The sequence below is a fragment of the Canis aureus genome, chromosome 2, assembly GCF_053574225.1.
Source record: "Canis aureus isolate CA01 chromosome 2, VMU_Caureus_v.1.0, whole genome shotgun sequence".
Taxonomy (NCBI): Eukaryota; Metazoa; Chordata; class Mammalia; order Carnivora; family Canidae; genus Canis; species Canis aureus.
In genome coordinates this window covers 61,710,861-61,724,040 of record NC_135612.1, presented here as the reverse complement: position 1 = coordinate 61,724,040, position 13,180 = coordinate 61,710,861, and the positions used below count along the sequence as shown (strand labels likewise).

At 59.6% G+C, this 13,180-nt stretch overlaps 1 protein-coding gene across 1 annotated transcript; it reads right to left on the bottom strand.

Moving 5' to 3' along the window:
• Window positions 1-284: 284 nt before the first annotated feature.
• Window positions 285-12,570, bottom strand: LRPAP1 (LDL receptor related protein associated protein 1). The gene is made up of 8 exons (XM_077875609.1): window positions 12,310-12,570; window positions 8,259-8,403; window positions 6,057-6,181; window positions 4,983-5,103; window positions 4,427-4,585; window positions 3,343-3,425; window positions 1,802-1,978; window positions 285-612 (listed from the first exon to the last, which is right to left on the bottom strand). The coding sequence occupies exons 1-8, from the start codon at window positions 12,529-12,531 to the stop codon at window positions 550-552; spliced, it is 1,095 nt and encodes a 364-aa protein (XP_077731735.1). The 5' UTR covers window positions 12,532-12,570; the 3' UTR covers window positions 285-549.
• Between the last annotated feature and the right edge of the window lie 610 nt (window positions 12,571-13,180).

The following is a 13,180-nucleotide window of genomic DNA, read 5'->3' as shown; positions in this document are numbered from 1 at the left end:
GCAAGACAGACACTTTCACTGGACACGACCCCCTCAGGCTTCTGGGGCTCTTCCTGAGCCTGTCCTCAGAGCTGGGCAGAGAGCTGGCCCCTGGGCCAGCTGGAGCCCCCACCAGGCCCGTGCCAGAGGTCACCTGTCCCAGCGAGGTTCAACTCCACAGTGGTCTTGGGTATCAGACCAGGGAGACTGTGGCCCCAGATGGTTCTTGGGCCCTCCCATGTCCCACAGAGAAGATGGGGAGCGAGGAATGGGGATGGAAGAGGAACGAGTCGTAGACGCAGTGAGACCATCGAGTGACAGGTTAGATCATGACCATTTAAACCCCGTGACATGTTTTTAAGAACACAGTACTTCCAGGGGCAGAGTCACACGATCTGGCACACCACTGCTCACTGTCCTTCTGCATGAAGGACGCCTGGCCGGTCCCCTTCACACCTCCTCCAGGGTCCTGTCCGTGTCAGGTGCCGCCCCGAAGCACCCAGGCCTGTCCTCAGGCGGACGCCTGGCCCCCGGCCCCAACTTCTTCCCGCCAGCGGGCTCCTGCAGTCTTCAGAGTTCGTTGTGGCGAGCTCTCGAGATGCGGCCCGACAGATCCTGCAGGTGCTTCTTTACCTGAAAACAACGACACAGTGTAAACCCAGCAGCCGTCTGTCCCATATCATGAGACACACAGACTTCAAACTGCAAACTTCTCAGCTCCCCGCTTTTCTTAATTTACAAGTCCACCCATCCGGAAACCGTCATAAATAAATCACAAAAGCAGCTCCACGCTGACTAGAACATGACCGCCCACTAGAAACAAACAGCGCAGAGCAGATCACGCTGGAGGGAAGAGTGACGTTTCTATCGTCAGCCCCAGCCACTTGCAAAGGCAGTGAACAGGGATGCTGCCTGGCCGGCCCCCAACCCCATGGAGCCGAGTCTGTTGCACATGATTCTCTACCCGGCTCATGTCTTTCTGCCACGGCAGTGAGCAGGGGCCAGCCCTCGCTTGCCCCTTTCCATCACAGCCCAATTCCCCGCTGCAAGTTCTTTTGCCCTGTGACATCACTCTGGAGCCGACCTCCCACGCCTGCTGCTTACCTTCTTTCTGATATGCTGCCAAACGTGGGCACAGACCCACGCGCCCTTCCTCCGTGGCACTTCTGCCTCATTTCACTCTAAAGTTTTTTTGTGTTTGAATAGATGGCACATCCCTGTGGCTCCAGAGAATGAGACACAAAGGAAGGTCCCTCCTCCCTTTCTCCCTCTAGAGACAACCCACCTCATCTGTTTCTAGACTGTTCTGTGCACCCTAGTGCCACCTTTGGCTCCCACTCCTCCTATTACCAGCTCCTTGGAGCGTCCACACTGCCCTGCTGCTTGTTCCTGCTTAGTCCGACCCAGAGGCTCTTCTGCATGCAGAGCCCACGCTTCAGTGGCTGGACGGGCACCTGATCTGTGGGTCACCACGAATGACCTAACCAGACCCAGAGTGACCCCATTCTGCTCAGGCTACCTGCCACTGCCCAGGGACGGTCTCTGGTCCATGAGAGGATGGGGATTCTCAGGGGACCGTCCTCCTGTGATATGGACCAAAGCCATTGTCTCATGCTTATACCCTCTGCAGGGTCACCTGGCTGAGAGCACCAGTTGGCAGCACAGGTATCCCCTGGCTCTAAACAGGCTCAAGGGGATGGCCCAGTGCTGGCCCCCGTGGGAGCGGGTGTGTGGCTGCAATGGGCACCCCACCAGGTGCCACCAGCCCACACAACCACCAGAGAGGCGGGAGCAGTACCCACACAGAGCCAGGTGCACGCACCTTGTAGCCCAGCTCCTTGGTCTTCTCCTCCAGCATGGCATACTTCTCCTTGTTCCGGCTCACGTGCTCCCGGTCCCCAAAGCTCTCCACGTGTTTCAGTTTCTGATGTGAGATTTCCAACTGCTTCTGGTAGTGGTTGTGCTTTTCAATTTTGGCTTCAAAGTGCTTAAGCTCCTCCTAGAATAACATTTCAACAGCTGAAAGTCCCCCAACGGTTCCTTGTGTCCCGGCCCCCCTGGCATGCCTCTCTGACCCCTTAAGAGCACAAGTGGCAGCTACAGGCCCAGGGCAGCAAGCCAGTCCTGCTGGGTGACAGCGCTTAGCATGGGGAGGCAGGGGCTACCCTCTCTGAGGGCACACACTCCAAGCCCCTCAACGTGTGACCTGCCCAGGACACTCAGGGTGCCATCCCTGCTGCCACCCAATCTCGAAGCAGCACACGTGGAAGCAAGGGGGAGGGGAGCGTCCCCACCTGCCAGAGATGCAGGCCATCTGCCCTTGCCAGGCATCTGGTTCCCTCTACCCCGAGCCCAAATCCAGCCTGAGGCCTGGGCTTGGCTGCATTGCCCTGTCCTCTGGACCCACAGCCTCTGTCCCATCTGGAGCAGCCACCACTCTGGAAGACTCTGCAACATTGCCTTCCTGCTGCTCCTACCTGCACAGTGCTCTTGGGTTAGTCTCACTGGCTGGTTCTCCACATCCTGGTCTTGGCTGAGCTGTTACCTCCTCTAGACCTCCAGAGCGGGGCTAAGTGGCCTGCCTGGGGGCCACAAGGGCCGACAATACATGTCCCTCTGAACTGGGCTGAGCTCCACAAGGGTGGCCCTGCCCACCCAGCTCTGGATGGATGCAGATACAGGGACCTTTGCTGGACACTCACTGACCTCCCTGCTGCGTCTCCCACCTGCCGATGATCCCCCCACCACAGGGGCTGTCTCCCTTTCCACCTTCCCCACCCCCGTGACTATGGGGTCAACTGTGGTGAGCTCAGCGGTGGCCTCTAGGACCCACGTGGCAGAATGACCTCAGTCCACAGGCCCCAGTTGGAGTGCCCACCTCGGGGTCCTGTCCTAGCCAACAGCAGCCTCTTGCCCACACCCTTCGGATCCCTGACACACTGGCCCAGAGTGGTGTGGTTATGGCTTGACCCACTGAGGTGACACTTGGGCAAGTGAAAGGCCCCTCTCTCCAGGCCCATTGCCAGAGCCCCACATGGGGTCTGCTGTTCTCCTCCAGACACTTCTCAACCCACAATGCTCCTACAGGAGCCCTCCGTCCTCACACTCAGTGCATCCAAAGCTGGGCACATGCCCTTGGAGCCAGACCCTCATCCACTGGAGCCAACATTGTCCATACAGACGTGAACATGGCAGTTCCACATGGCTGCCGACCAGCTTGGCAGAGGAACACAAGGAAAAAAGCTTGTGAACACACTGACTGGCCACTCACACCGCAGTTCAGAGTCTTTTCCACGTTAGAAAGTTCAACAGAAGAGGTGTCACTAGATACTGTGAGCCAGCGCCACCCAGCACCTTCCTTACCCGGAATGACTCCAGCTCCTTCTCAGTGAAGTTGGCGGACTTGGCCAGGTCCCACAGATCGATCACTCGGGGCTCCTCAAATTCTGGCAAAGAGGCAAAAGCAGGCCCAGTGCTGGATGGTGGCATCCCATGATGCCCAGGGGCCCTGACAACACTGCGAGTGTGAGCGTCCCTGGACTTGGGCATGTGCCACATGCACCAATGCATGTGTATGTGTGTGTCCAGTGCCATCTGGCAGCAAACTGAGTGTTGTTCTCGTGCATGTCCAATCTGTGGCTTGAGGCACCACTGGAACGTGACCTCGGTGACATTCTTGTCGTCTGCAGCACCCACCAGCATTTCCCTGCACCCCTGAGGAAGGGTCCCCCTTGGCAGAGCCGTCTGGGGGTGGAGGGGCAGTAGGAATCAAGAGACAGCAGGGTTCCTGGGGCCTCTGGGCCAGGACTGTGTCAGTCTACCCATAGCTCTGGGCTGAAGCTTAGGCCACCGTCCATCCTTCAGGCTCCAAAGCAAAACCAACCACCAAGGAAAGAACTCCTTGACCTCAACCAGTGCTGATGAGCAGATGCAGTGATGGGTGTCCAGCTGGGCCACTCACCTCTCCTCCCTCCCTGGAGCAGACTAGGAGCAAGTGAGTCATAGCTGCCCACCTGGGGGCCATGCCACCAGCTGCTACCCCCTCCCTTAGCTGACCCCTTCCTGCCCGAGACCCTCAGGGGCCCATGGAGAATGTTCCTGAAGGACTCAGCAGACTCCAGGAGAACTAGGAGCTGGCCAGGTGAGGATCCTAGAAGGTGGTGGTTCAGGTGCAGAGGGGCAGAGGTACAGTGGCCACCCCAGCACCGTGTCGCTTGACCCGCTATGTCCCCAGGTGGACAGCAGCACCTGCCGCATGGATGCCCCTGGGCTCATGGTGGAGAAGAGGTGACTAGCCAAGACGCTGGAAACAAAGGGCAGCCTGGCCTGGGGCGGGAGCAGGGTGGACAGCAGCTGGCCATGGGGATCAGGGCCACACCACAGGGCAGTGTGGGCCACATGGCCACGATCCCCCCACACAGGGCCTGAAGTGGAGCAGTGTGCTCACCGGCCTGGGTGCCGTAGCCCCGGTGGCTGACCCTCCGCAGGCGGTCATAGCCCTGGTTGATGCCCCGCAGCCGGTCCTTCAGCTCCGCGTGCTTGCTGTGCAGCACATCCTCCTTGATGCGGCTTGTGTCAAAGGGGCTGATGACATTCTCCTGGATTTCTGTGTGGAACAGGCACTGTGAGCTGTGGCCAGGACCCACCCTGCCCTGCTGCAGGAGCAGAAGTGCTCCAGGACTGCCCTCTGAGGAAGGGGCCCTGGGCTGACCCCTGTGACCCTGCACCCTGACACTCGGTTTGCTGATGTGGCTTCTGGGTCCAAGACGACGGTGCCCTCCCAGAGCGGCTTGCCCTGGGGCTAGGTGGCACTCATGTATGTGCGGGGTGGGCAGCAACAGTGGCCCATGACCCAAATCACTGCATCTGACCAAACATTCTTGTCAGAGGCGCCCCGATGAATCCCCCGGAAGGGAGTACCACTCAGAAATGGGGCCGACGTTGAGGGAAGCTCCCTGCCCTACCCACGGCCCCAGGACTGCTCTGGAGGGTGGGGAGGGCACCTTCAGTTCTGCTCAGGGTCTCCAGCAGGACGTGGTACTCGCGCACTTTCTCCTGGTGGTGCTGGAACTCCCGCCACAGCTTGTCCAGCTCCTCGCTGGAGAACTTCCCTGAAGTCTTTGCCTGGGAGGAGTGAACACTGTGAGCCTGCCCCACCCCGGGTCACCCCTCAGGCTGTTTGCCGTGATTCCACAGGCGCCACCGCTGATCATCCCCTCAGATGGGGCAGGACCCCGCTCCTGTGTGAAGTGCTGGGTGCGTTCTCGCCTAGATGACCCTTTAACTAGGGGATGCAGCAGGACCTGTCGCCAGACTCGATAGAAAGGTGACAACCATCAAAGTGTGGGGAGTTGCAGGATCCCCCAGGAGGGGAGGCAGCGTCCTGGGAGGGACCTCAGGCCAGTGGCCTCATCGGCATCCTCCTGCTATACACAGCTATGTGGTGACATGAATACTGTGGGTCCGGGGCTCAGCCCCCTCCACAGCGGACCCTCCCTCTCTCCCGCTCCAACTCCACCCCTTGGACCAAGGACGATGGGCTGCTGTGAGAAGTCTGATTCTAAGCCCCACTCAGTGCGGTCCAGACAGAACCTGGACAGGAGCTGGAGGATTAAGAGCAGGACAGTGAGTGACTTTCTGCAGCCAGCCACCACCTGGTCCCACCACCTGCCCTCACCCACCTGGGGTTTCCGCCCCCAGAGGAGACCAGATGCTGTGAGCCCAGTGCCCACACACCCAGCCCACACTGTGAGCATACCTTTCTGAACCAGACACCACACAGACTCAAACCCAAAACTAAATGGACACCATAAAACATGCAGCCTATGTGACACCACGAGCCTGGGTGTTTGCAGGTTATCCAGCCCGTTCTGTCATTCGAAGCGCCATGCCACACAGAATTCCTTCTCTGAGCAGGTGAGACTGTGGCCACAACCCCATGGTTCCAAGAAGAAAGCCCTGCTCCCTGAGACGCCCTCTAACAGGCTCCTATGCGGAGCAGCAGCCCCCAGCAGCTCTCCTGAACTCTCAACGCTAGGGTGCACAGTTCAGGGTTTATGGGAAGCAGTGAGGGTTACCTTGTGCCATAGCTTCTCCAGCCTGGGGTCCTCCAGGCTGTCGTCCTCGGTGGCGTCACTGAGGGAGTTGCTACTCACAGCCCGGGCATCCTTCCTCCCGTCCAGACCATATTTGGCCAGGATCACTAGGAGAGACAGGGAGGTATCACTCCAGTCCTGGCTACTACCTGCCTGGCACTGAGGACAGCCTACACCCCCAGGCTCTGCGCTCCCGACAGGTGAATAGCCTCTGAGCATGCAGAGGAGCAGCAAGAGGGGCGGAAGGATAACCAGGTCATTGGGCTCAGCCTGGCCTTGGCTTCCACATCTGAAGCTGCACCGGATCCCTCAGAGGGCAAGTCACAGGAGTCTCAGGGTGTCCACCAGCCTGGAAGGCAGAAGGCTCTGGATTCCAGCTGTGCTGCGTTCAGCAGGAACTGGAGCCAGAAATAAACACTGGAGCTGGAAGAGGCCCACGGAGCCTTGAGCCCTGCCTCTTCTGCTCTCGGGTGAGGACATCGGGGCCCTGGCTCCCCTGTGGTGCACCTGGGGATCCGTGCTGGGCATGGTGAGGGTGGCCAGTCTGGGCAGCAGAGCAGATCGCTCAAGAGCATCTGCCTTAGTGCTCCAGCTTCCCAGTCTCTGGAGTCCTTCTGCCCTGTCCCCCTGGCACCCGGGAAGCACACACCACCCAAACAGAATGCAGATGGCTCCACCGGGAACACGGACTCGGATGCTGTCTGGGTGGGAAGCTGTGCCCAGGAGGATGTGCCCAGGCAGTGGGAGTCCGGGGTGAATGTGCCCCAGGAGGGAGATGAGAGCTGGCTGACCCCTATATACCCTCATGCTCCTCTGTCCAGGCCCCAGGCCATCCGCTGGGGGCTAGTTTCTTCCAGAGCTTTCTTTCCTGGCCCTTTGGATGGCCCCCAAACATTCTGACTGGGTGCAATTATCCTGCATCTCCTCACCTGCCCCTTCTGCTATCTTGCTCTGGTTTCTTTATATGTCTCACCATTCTAGAATGAGGTCATGTAAAATGGCAGGCAGACCTATGTCCTCACCCCAGAAGCAGATGCCCAATGTGACCTAACAACTGGTAGGTGTCTTGTGAAGTCTGACGGTAAGGATGCAGGCTTGCTGGGGAAATGTCACGAGCGGAGTCTGAAAACCCTGGCTTCATGTCCTGCCGTGCTCACAGCTGTGACTGCGGGCAGTAAGTACCTCAGAGGCTCAGGTGGACATACAGCATTTGGTCTCAGGAAAGAACTGTTACCACAGATGGCGTGTGCTCCACGTGCTGCCATGTCCGAGGAAGCCAGTGTCTGGCTCCGTGGGCATGTGGGATGGTGGGTGGCCTACAGGGCAGACTCTGGGTCCAGCCACACCTGTGGCCACTGCAGCCATGGCTACTCCAGCCCCCAAGCTGGGCTCTGTGGGGAGCTGCAGCAGGCTCAGACTGGTGAGGGTGTGTGCATGTCCTGGGGCAGGTGGCAGGCCAGAGCACCAGTAGGCAGGATGGGGACATGACTTCTGCTCTCTGCTCTTCACTAGAGGGACGACAGCAAGACTGGTCAGCGCAGGAGCGGCCTCGAGACTCAGCTGCACACAGGGGCTCTTGGGCAGCGAGCTCAGAGTCCTAACCCCCACCTGAAGCATGCCACAGGAGGGAGGCGGAAAGGGAGCCTGAGAGACCTCTCAGTCCTGAGGACGCACATCTTTTGCATACTGGAGGCTGGGCAGACAGTTGCTCTGTCTTGAATACCCGCAGGAACAAGCAGCTCACCACATCCCATCTCAATACATTCTATTCTGTTAGAAAGTTATTTTCATTACAGATGATCTGAAATCGACTTCCCCCAACTTCCAGGCTATAGGACCATCCCAACTCTCTCTTCCAGGTGAGACAGTTCCATCCTAGGCAACCGGGTGGCCCCAGCCTCTCTCCTGGGCCAAGGAGTTGCAGGGCCTTCCACTGCTTGTGTGTCAATGTGCCTGGGAACCCTTGCCCTAACTATGCCTACCTTTTGTCAAGAGCCTCACAAAACGGCCCAGCAGCCGTGCCCACAGCTGGTTGCTGGTCGGAGGTGAGCCACTGTGCAGGCTGCAGCAAGGTGGCCCTGCTCCCCTACTGCCATAAACCACGTCTGCATGGGCAGCCAAGGCTACAGGGCCCAGGAGATGCCCCCCTAACTCCCTGTCATGCTAAGGGGGAAAGAAAGATACCACTGAGGTTGCGAGTGAGTTTGGCCTGCTTCTCTCCGTCTTCATCCAGGCCCTCGGCCTTCAGCTTCTTCCAGGCGAACTCATCTCTTTCTTGCATCTTCAGATCTGCGTGGAGTTCGGACAGTTTCACAGGAGAAAGTTGAAGCTACAGAACAAGAGCAGAAGATTCTGACAACTGGCCCCAAGATGAACCAATGGCATCACCCGGGAGACAGTGACCCTGAGCGAGGGGCACTCAGAACAACCAAAAATGAGCAGGGGGATGCATGGTCCTGGCAGGTCAAAATCCCACCTGTGCTCCCGGGCAAGACCCTCGGGGGACTGCCACCCTGCAGAGGGAGGATCACCAGTTTGTATGTGAAGCCTTCTTTCCAGCCTCACTGGAAGAGGTCCAGGCAGGGCATGATCCAGAAATGCCCAGTCTGTGAGGAGCTACCCGACATCAGCGGCCTGAGCACGGGCTGCCAGTTCCTCTCGATAAGGTCAGCTACGGCTGCAGGGCCAGCTCCTGCACCAGGATGTCTCCCCCTGCCCCTTGCACCTGGACATCTGTGGGGACCGGGTATAGGGGTGGGAGGATGCAGGGACATGAATGCTGGGTATGGGAGGAAACTGCTACCTTTTCCTTGTATCATGCAAGTATGATAAAAAATTAACTTTGATGATTAGAGGATGGTGGACTGAGTTGTGGCAAACTTCCACACTGAGATCCATTAGTGAACCTGCCTGACCAATGCCTCCACCTGCAAGGGACTCACTCATGACACAATGACAAGAGGCTCTAAGTGCGGTGTCTCTGCCCCACGACCCAGCCCACAATATGGTGGGGCGGGGCCTTGGCTTCAGGCTGGAATGAGACTGTGCCTGTGTTAGGTGGTCCTGAGGCTCTGGAAGCAAGCCCAAGGCCCAGGGAGGCCAAGAGGAGACTGGGCCCTGCTCCTGCCATTCCTGCTGACTGGTATCAGCTCAGCCCAGACCGGCGGGACAAATGTGCTCCAGGCTGGTCCATCTGGCCACAACATTCCACCAGTCTTCATGAGGCCGTACCTGCCATTCAGGAAGTCTCAGCTGAGACGGCACTTCAGGCACCATGACCTACCGCAATGCCACCCTTTCCTGCAGGTGTTCCCTGGGTACCCAGTGCGACCCTGGTGGGCTGCTGAACAAGCTACAAGATGGAGCAACCCCCTGCCAACCACATGGGATGGGGAGACTGCGGCCAACGTGCTTTTTAGATTAAAAGGGTCATCATGGTGACCCTGGTTCAGCTTCTGCTAGGCCTCTCTGTTGATGCTCAGAAAACCTGGGCCCCACCCTCCAGCAGCTTGAAGACTAGTCAGGGAAAGTTCCTCAGGAGTAAAAAAGCACCAAATGAATCGCAGGGCCTAAGGCGGGAAGCTCTTCTCATTCTCTAGAAGTTTCTTTGACCCTGCTCCATTGGTTTGCCCCTCCTTTGCTGGCTCTTTGGGACAGGCATGTCTCCACAGTACCCCACTCCTACCACCTCTCCTGAGCCCCAAACCCTTCCTTTCAAAGCCTCTTGTGTGCACCTAGATGCCCTAGGCTCCTCAGATGGCATCCAGGGTGGGCTTACATAATAATCTCGCCTGCCCGCCTGAGCTCTGTCCTAGGATTTTTTCTGTGGGCACTCTCAGGAGTACATCAGACCCTGGGGAGGCTGGGGCTGCAGCCTCACGGCGGAGAAACTGGAATGGTGTGGGGCAGGCTGATTTCCCAGGAAGGGTATGTAGGGTGCTAGGAGGTGAGGAGTTGGGAAAGGCAGGCCTGCAGTCCACCCAGGATACCAAGGACACGACACTTAAGTCCAGGCATCCATAAGGTCTGTCATCTAAGCCTGGGACCTATCTGCTTCGAGAGCCACAGCCAAGGACAGGGAGAGCCCGGCTCCTGGCTCTGCCCTCTGTGGTTAGTGTGACAGTGCAATGGCCCTGATGTCCCTCCTGGGGACTGCAGAGGGAGAGGACCTGAGTGCTCTCTGACTGCCAGCTAGTACCGCCGTCGGGGGACAGATCTGAGGACCTCAGTAGAGGTCCCCACTCACCTCTTACTTTCTTATCTGTCCATGTCTCCAGGGCCCTGCGGGGAGTCAATCTCCCAGCATCCAGCCAGGAGCCCTATGGGCTGCAGACTCTGGTGCCCACCTGTGTGCTACTGTCTCAGCCCCTGTGAACCACTGCTTCTCACGTCTGAAGCCTCTGGGGATCTGAATTACACGCTGTGTCTCACAACTCGGTCCTTCCTTTGACATACAGAGGCTTGTGAGCTCAGCGCGGGAGACACCACCTGAAGTGGTAATGCCCGCACACAGCAGCCATCGTGTCCCGTCAAAAAGGAGGAAAAGATACAGGTCACGTGCAGACACTTGGCACCCACTCTCTGGATTCTTTCAACCTCTTTAACTTCAAGTTAAATGTTAATGCCTCACACGAAAAGAACTAGTCAGTAGAAAATCAAACACAGAACAGAATGTGTTCAATATTAAACAGTTAGGTAAATCATCTAATCCAGAGACAAACCAACCCACAGGAAGGCAGGCACTCGTCACAAACAAATGGTATGTTTATGGCTCCTGAGGCGGGGACGGTGTCACAGTTATATACTTGATCTTACTGGTACACGGTGAAGCAGCTCCAAGGACAGAACAGGGCCTGCCTGCCTGGGAGCTGCTGTCAGGACAAGGACCTCGACCTGCACCTCCTGCTCCAGGAATGTGGCCTACAGAGAACCAGGGGAGGGAAACAGGATCTCCCCTTCCTTCTGGCCCTCCCACCTCAGAGGCCAACACTTCAACACATTTTAATCACAAGGGCAGGATAAGAACCCGACAGGGCTTGGAGCTCACAGAACTGGGTGTGTGAGCCTGCCCAGGATGTGTCCCCAGCCCCGTCACACCACAAACAAGGCAGCCCCGAGCAGGGCAACACCGGCCAGAGACTAGTGCGCAGGTGGGTGGGTGCCGCCCATAGAGGAACCCACTGAGGAGAAGCCATGGCTTCACTCAAACCCCAAAGCTCTGGGGACAGCCCTCTCCCTCCCCCCACACTGCTCAGGAGTCTTGCAACACTGGAAGATGTCACAAGACCCACAGTACTAGGCAGAAGTAGCCCTGGTTCTTGTCCCCCGCCTACAGCTCTCCTAAGCGCTTCTATCAAACAGGAACTGGATAATCTCACAGAAAGTCAAGACACCAAGGTGGGATGATGCAGCAGTAGTTCCCTGCTCCCAGTCGGGGCTCACTAGACCAGAAGTGACATTCAGGGTCTTCTCAAAGGACCCCAACCCCAACCGCGCGGCGGCAGCTGCAAACCAAGGCAGGCATCATGGCACTAGCCTAGGCTATGGCTGGCAAGATAGAGGAGACCCAGGCCGGGTGGTCCCCAGGACCATAAGAGAGAAAGGACCAGGCCCTGGAGACCTCCAGGACTAGAGGAGACCCAGACCCCCTTACCCTGGAGACAGGGGACACCCCCAGGACCCTGCTGGCCCAGGGTCACAGCAAACAGGGGATGCCCCAGGCCCGCACTCCCCGGGGTCACGGCAGACAGAGGACGCCCCGGGCCTCGCACTCCCGCACTCCCCGGGGTCACGGCAGACAGGGGACGCCCCCCCCCCCCCCGCCCCGCACTCCCCGGGGTCACGGCAGACAGAGGACGCCCCGGGCCTCGCACTCCCGCACTCCCCGGGGTCACGGCAGACAGGGGACGCCCCCCCCCCCCCCCCCCCGCCCCGCACTCCCCGGGGTCACGGCAGACAGAGGACGCCCCGGCCCGGCACTCCCCGGGGTCACCGCAGACGGGACGCCCCGGCCCCGCACTCCCCGGGGTCACGGCAGACAGGGGACGCCCCCCTCCCCCCGCCCCGCACTCCCCGGGGTCACGGCAGACAGAGGACGCCCCGGCCCCGCGCTCCCCGGGGTCACCGCAGACAGGGGACGCCCCCCCCCGCCCCGCACTCCCCGGGGTCACGGCAGACCCGGACGCCCCCGGCCCGACAGCCCCCAGGATCCCCGGAGGCCGCGGCCGCCTCTCACCCGCTGGGCCTTCTCCCACAGCTGGTTGAGCTTCTCCATGCGGAACTCCCCGCCGGACTCGCGTTTCGGCGGCAGCTCGGGCTCGTTCTTCTCCCGCGAGTACTTGCCGCCGTGGCCCGCCGCCGTCCGGGGCCCGACCAGCAGCAGCAGCAGGAGCAGCAGCAGCAGCGGCGGCGCCGGCAGGAGCCCCCGCGACCCCGGGCAGAGCCTCGGCGACGCCATCTTCCTCCTTTGGCCGCCGGGACCCCGCGCCTCCAGCCGAAGAGGCCCCGCCCCCGCCTCGCGCTGGGACCGCCCCCGCCGCGCGGCCTCCTGGGAGTTGTAGTCCCTACTGGCGCGGGCCGCCCAAGCGAGGCCGCCGGTGGACTACGAGGCCCACCAAACCTGCGGAGGCACGTGGTCGTTTCCTGGGCAACCACCGCGGCCCCGAGTTGCCGGGCGCCCACGCGTGGGCAGAGCGCGCTGGGGCTGCTCTGCCTGGGGCTGCTTTGCCTGAGATGGCGAGGTTGAGCCGGTCCTCCCCTTGACCACCCGGACCCGGCTCCGGGATGACCCGAGGCCCCTCCCCTCTGCTCCAGGTTCGGGAGTCAGGACAGTCTGGCGGAAGACTTAGATGGTCCCTGTGTCAGCGGCAGTGATAGGGAGCCTTCTGCGTCACCCTGGGGGGGGGGGGGGGGGCGCTGCACCCCAACAATGTGTGAACTGCATCTCGTACACCTCCATGCACTTTTTCTGTATCAGAGATACTTGTGTACCTGCCTCATTCCCACCCTGCTACATTTTAGTACAAAAACCAAGTTCAGCCTAGAGGGCCCATGTGTTGGGGTTGGGCCCGCCCTGGGAGGAGCTGCAGGTCATTGCCCTCAGGTGG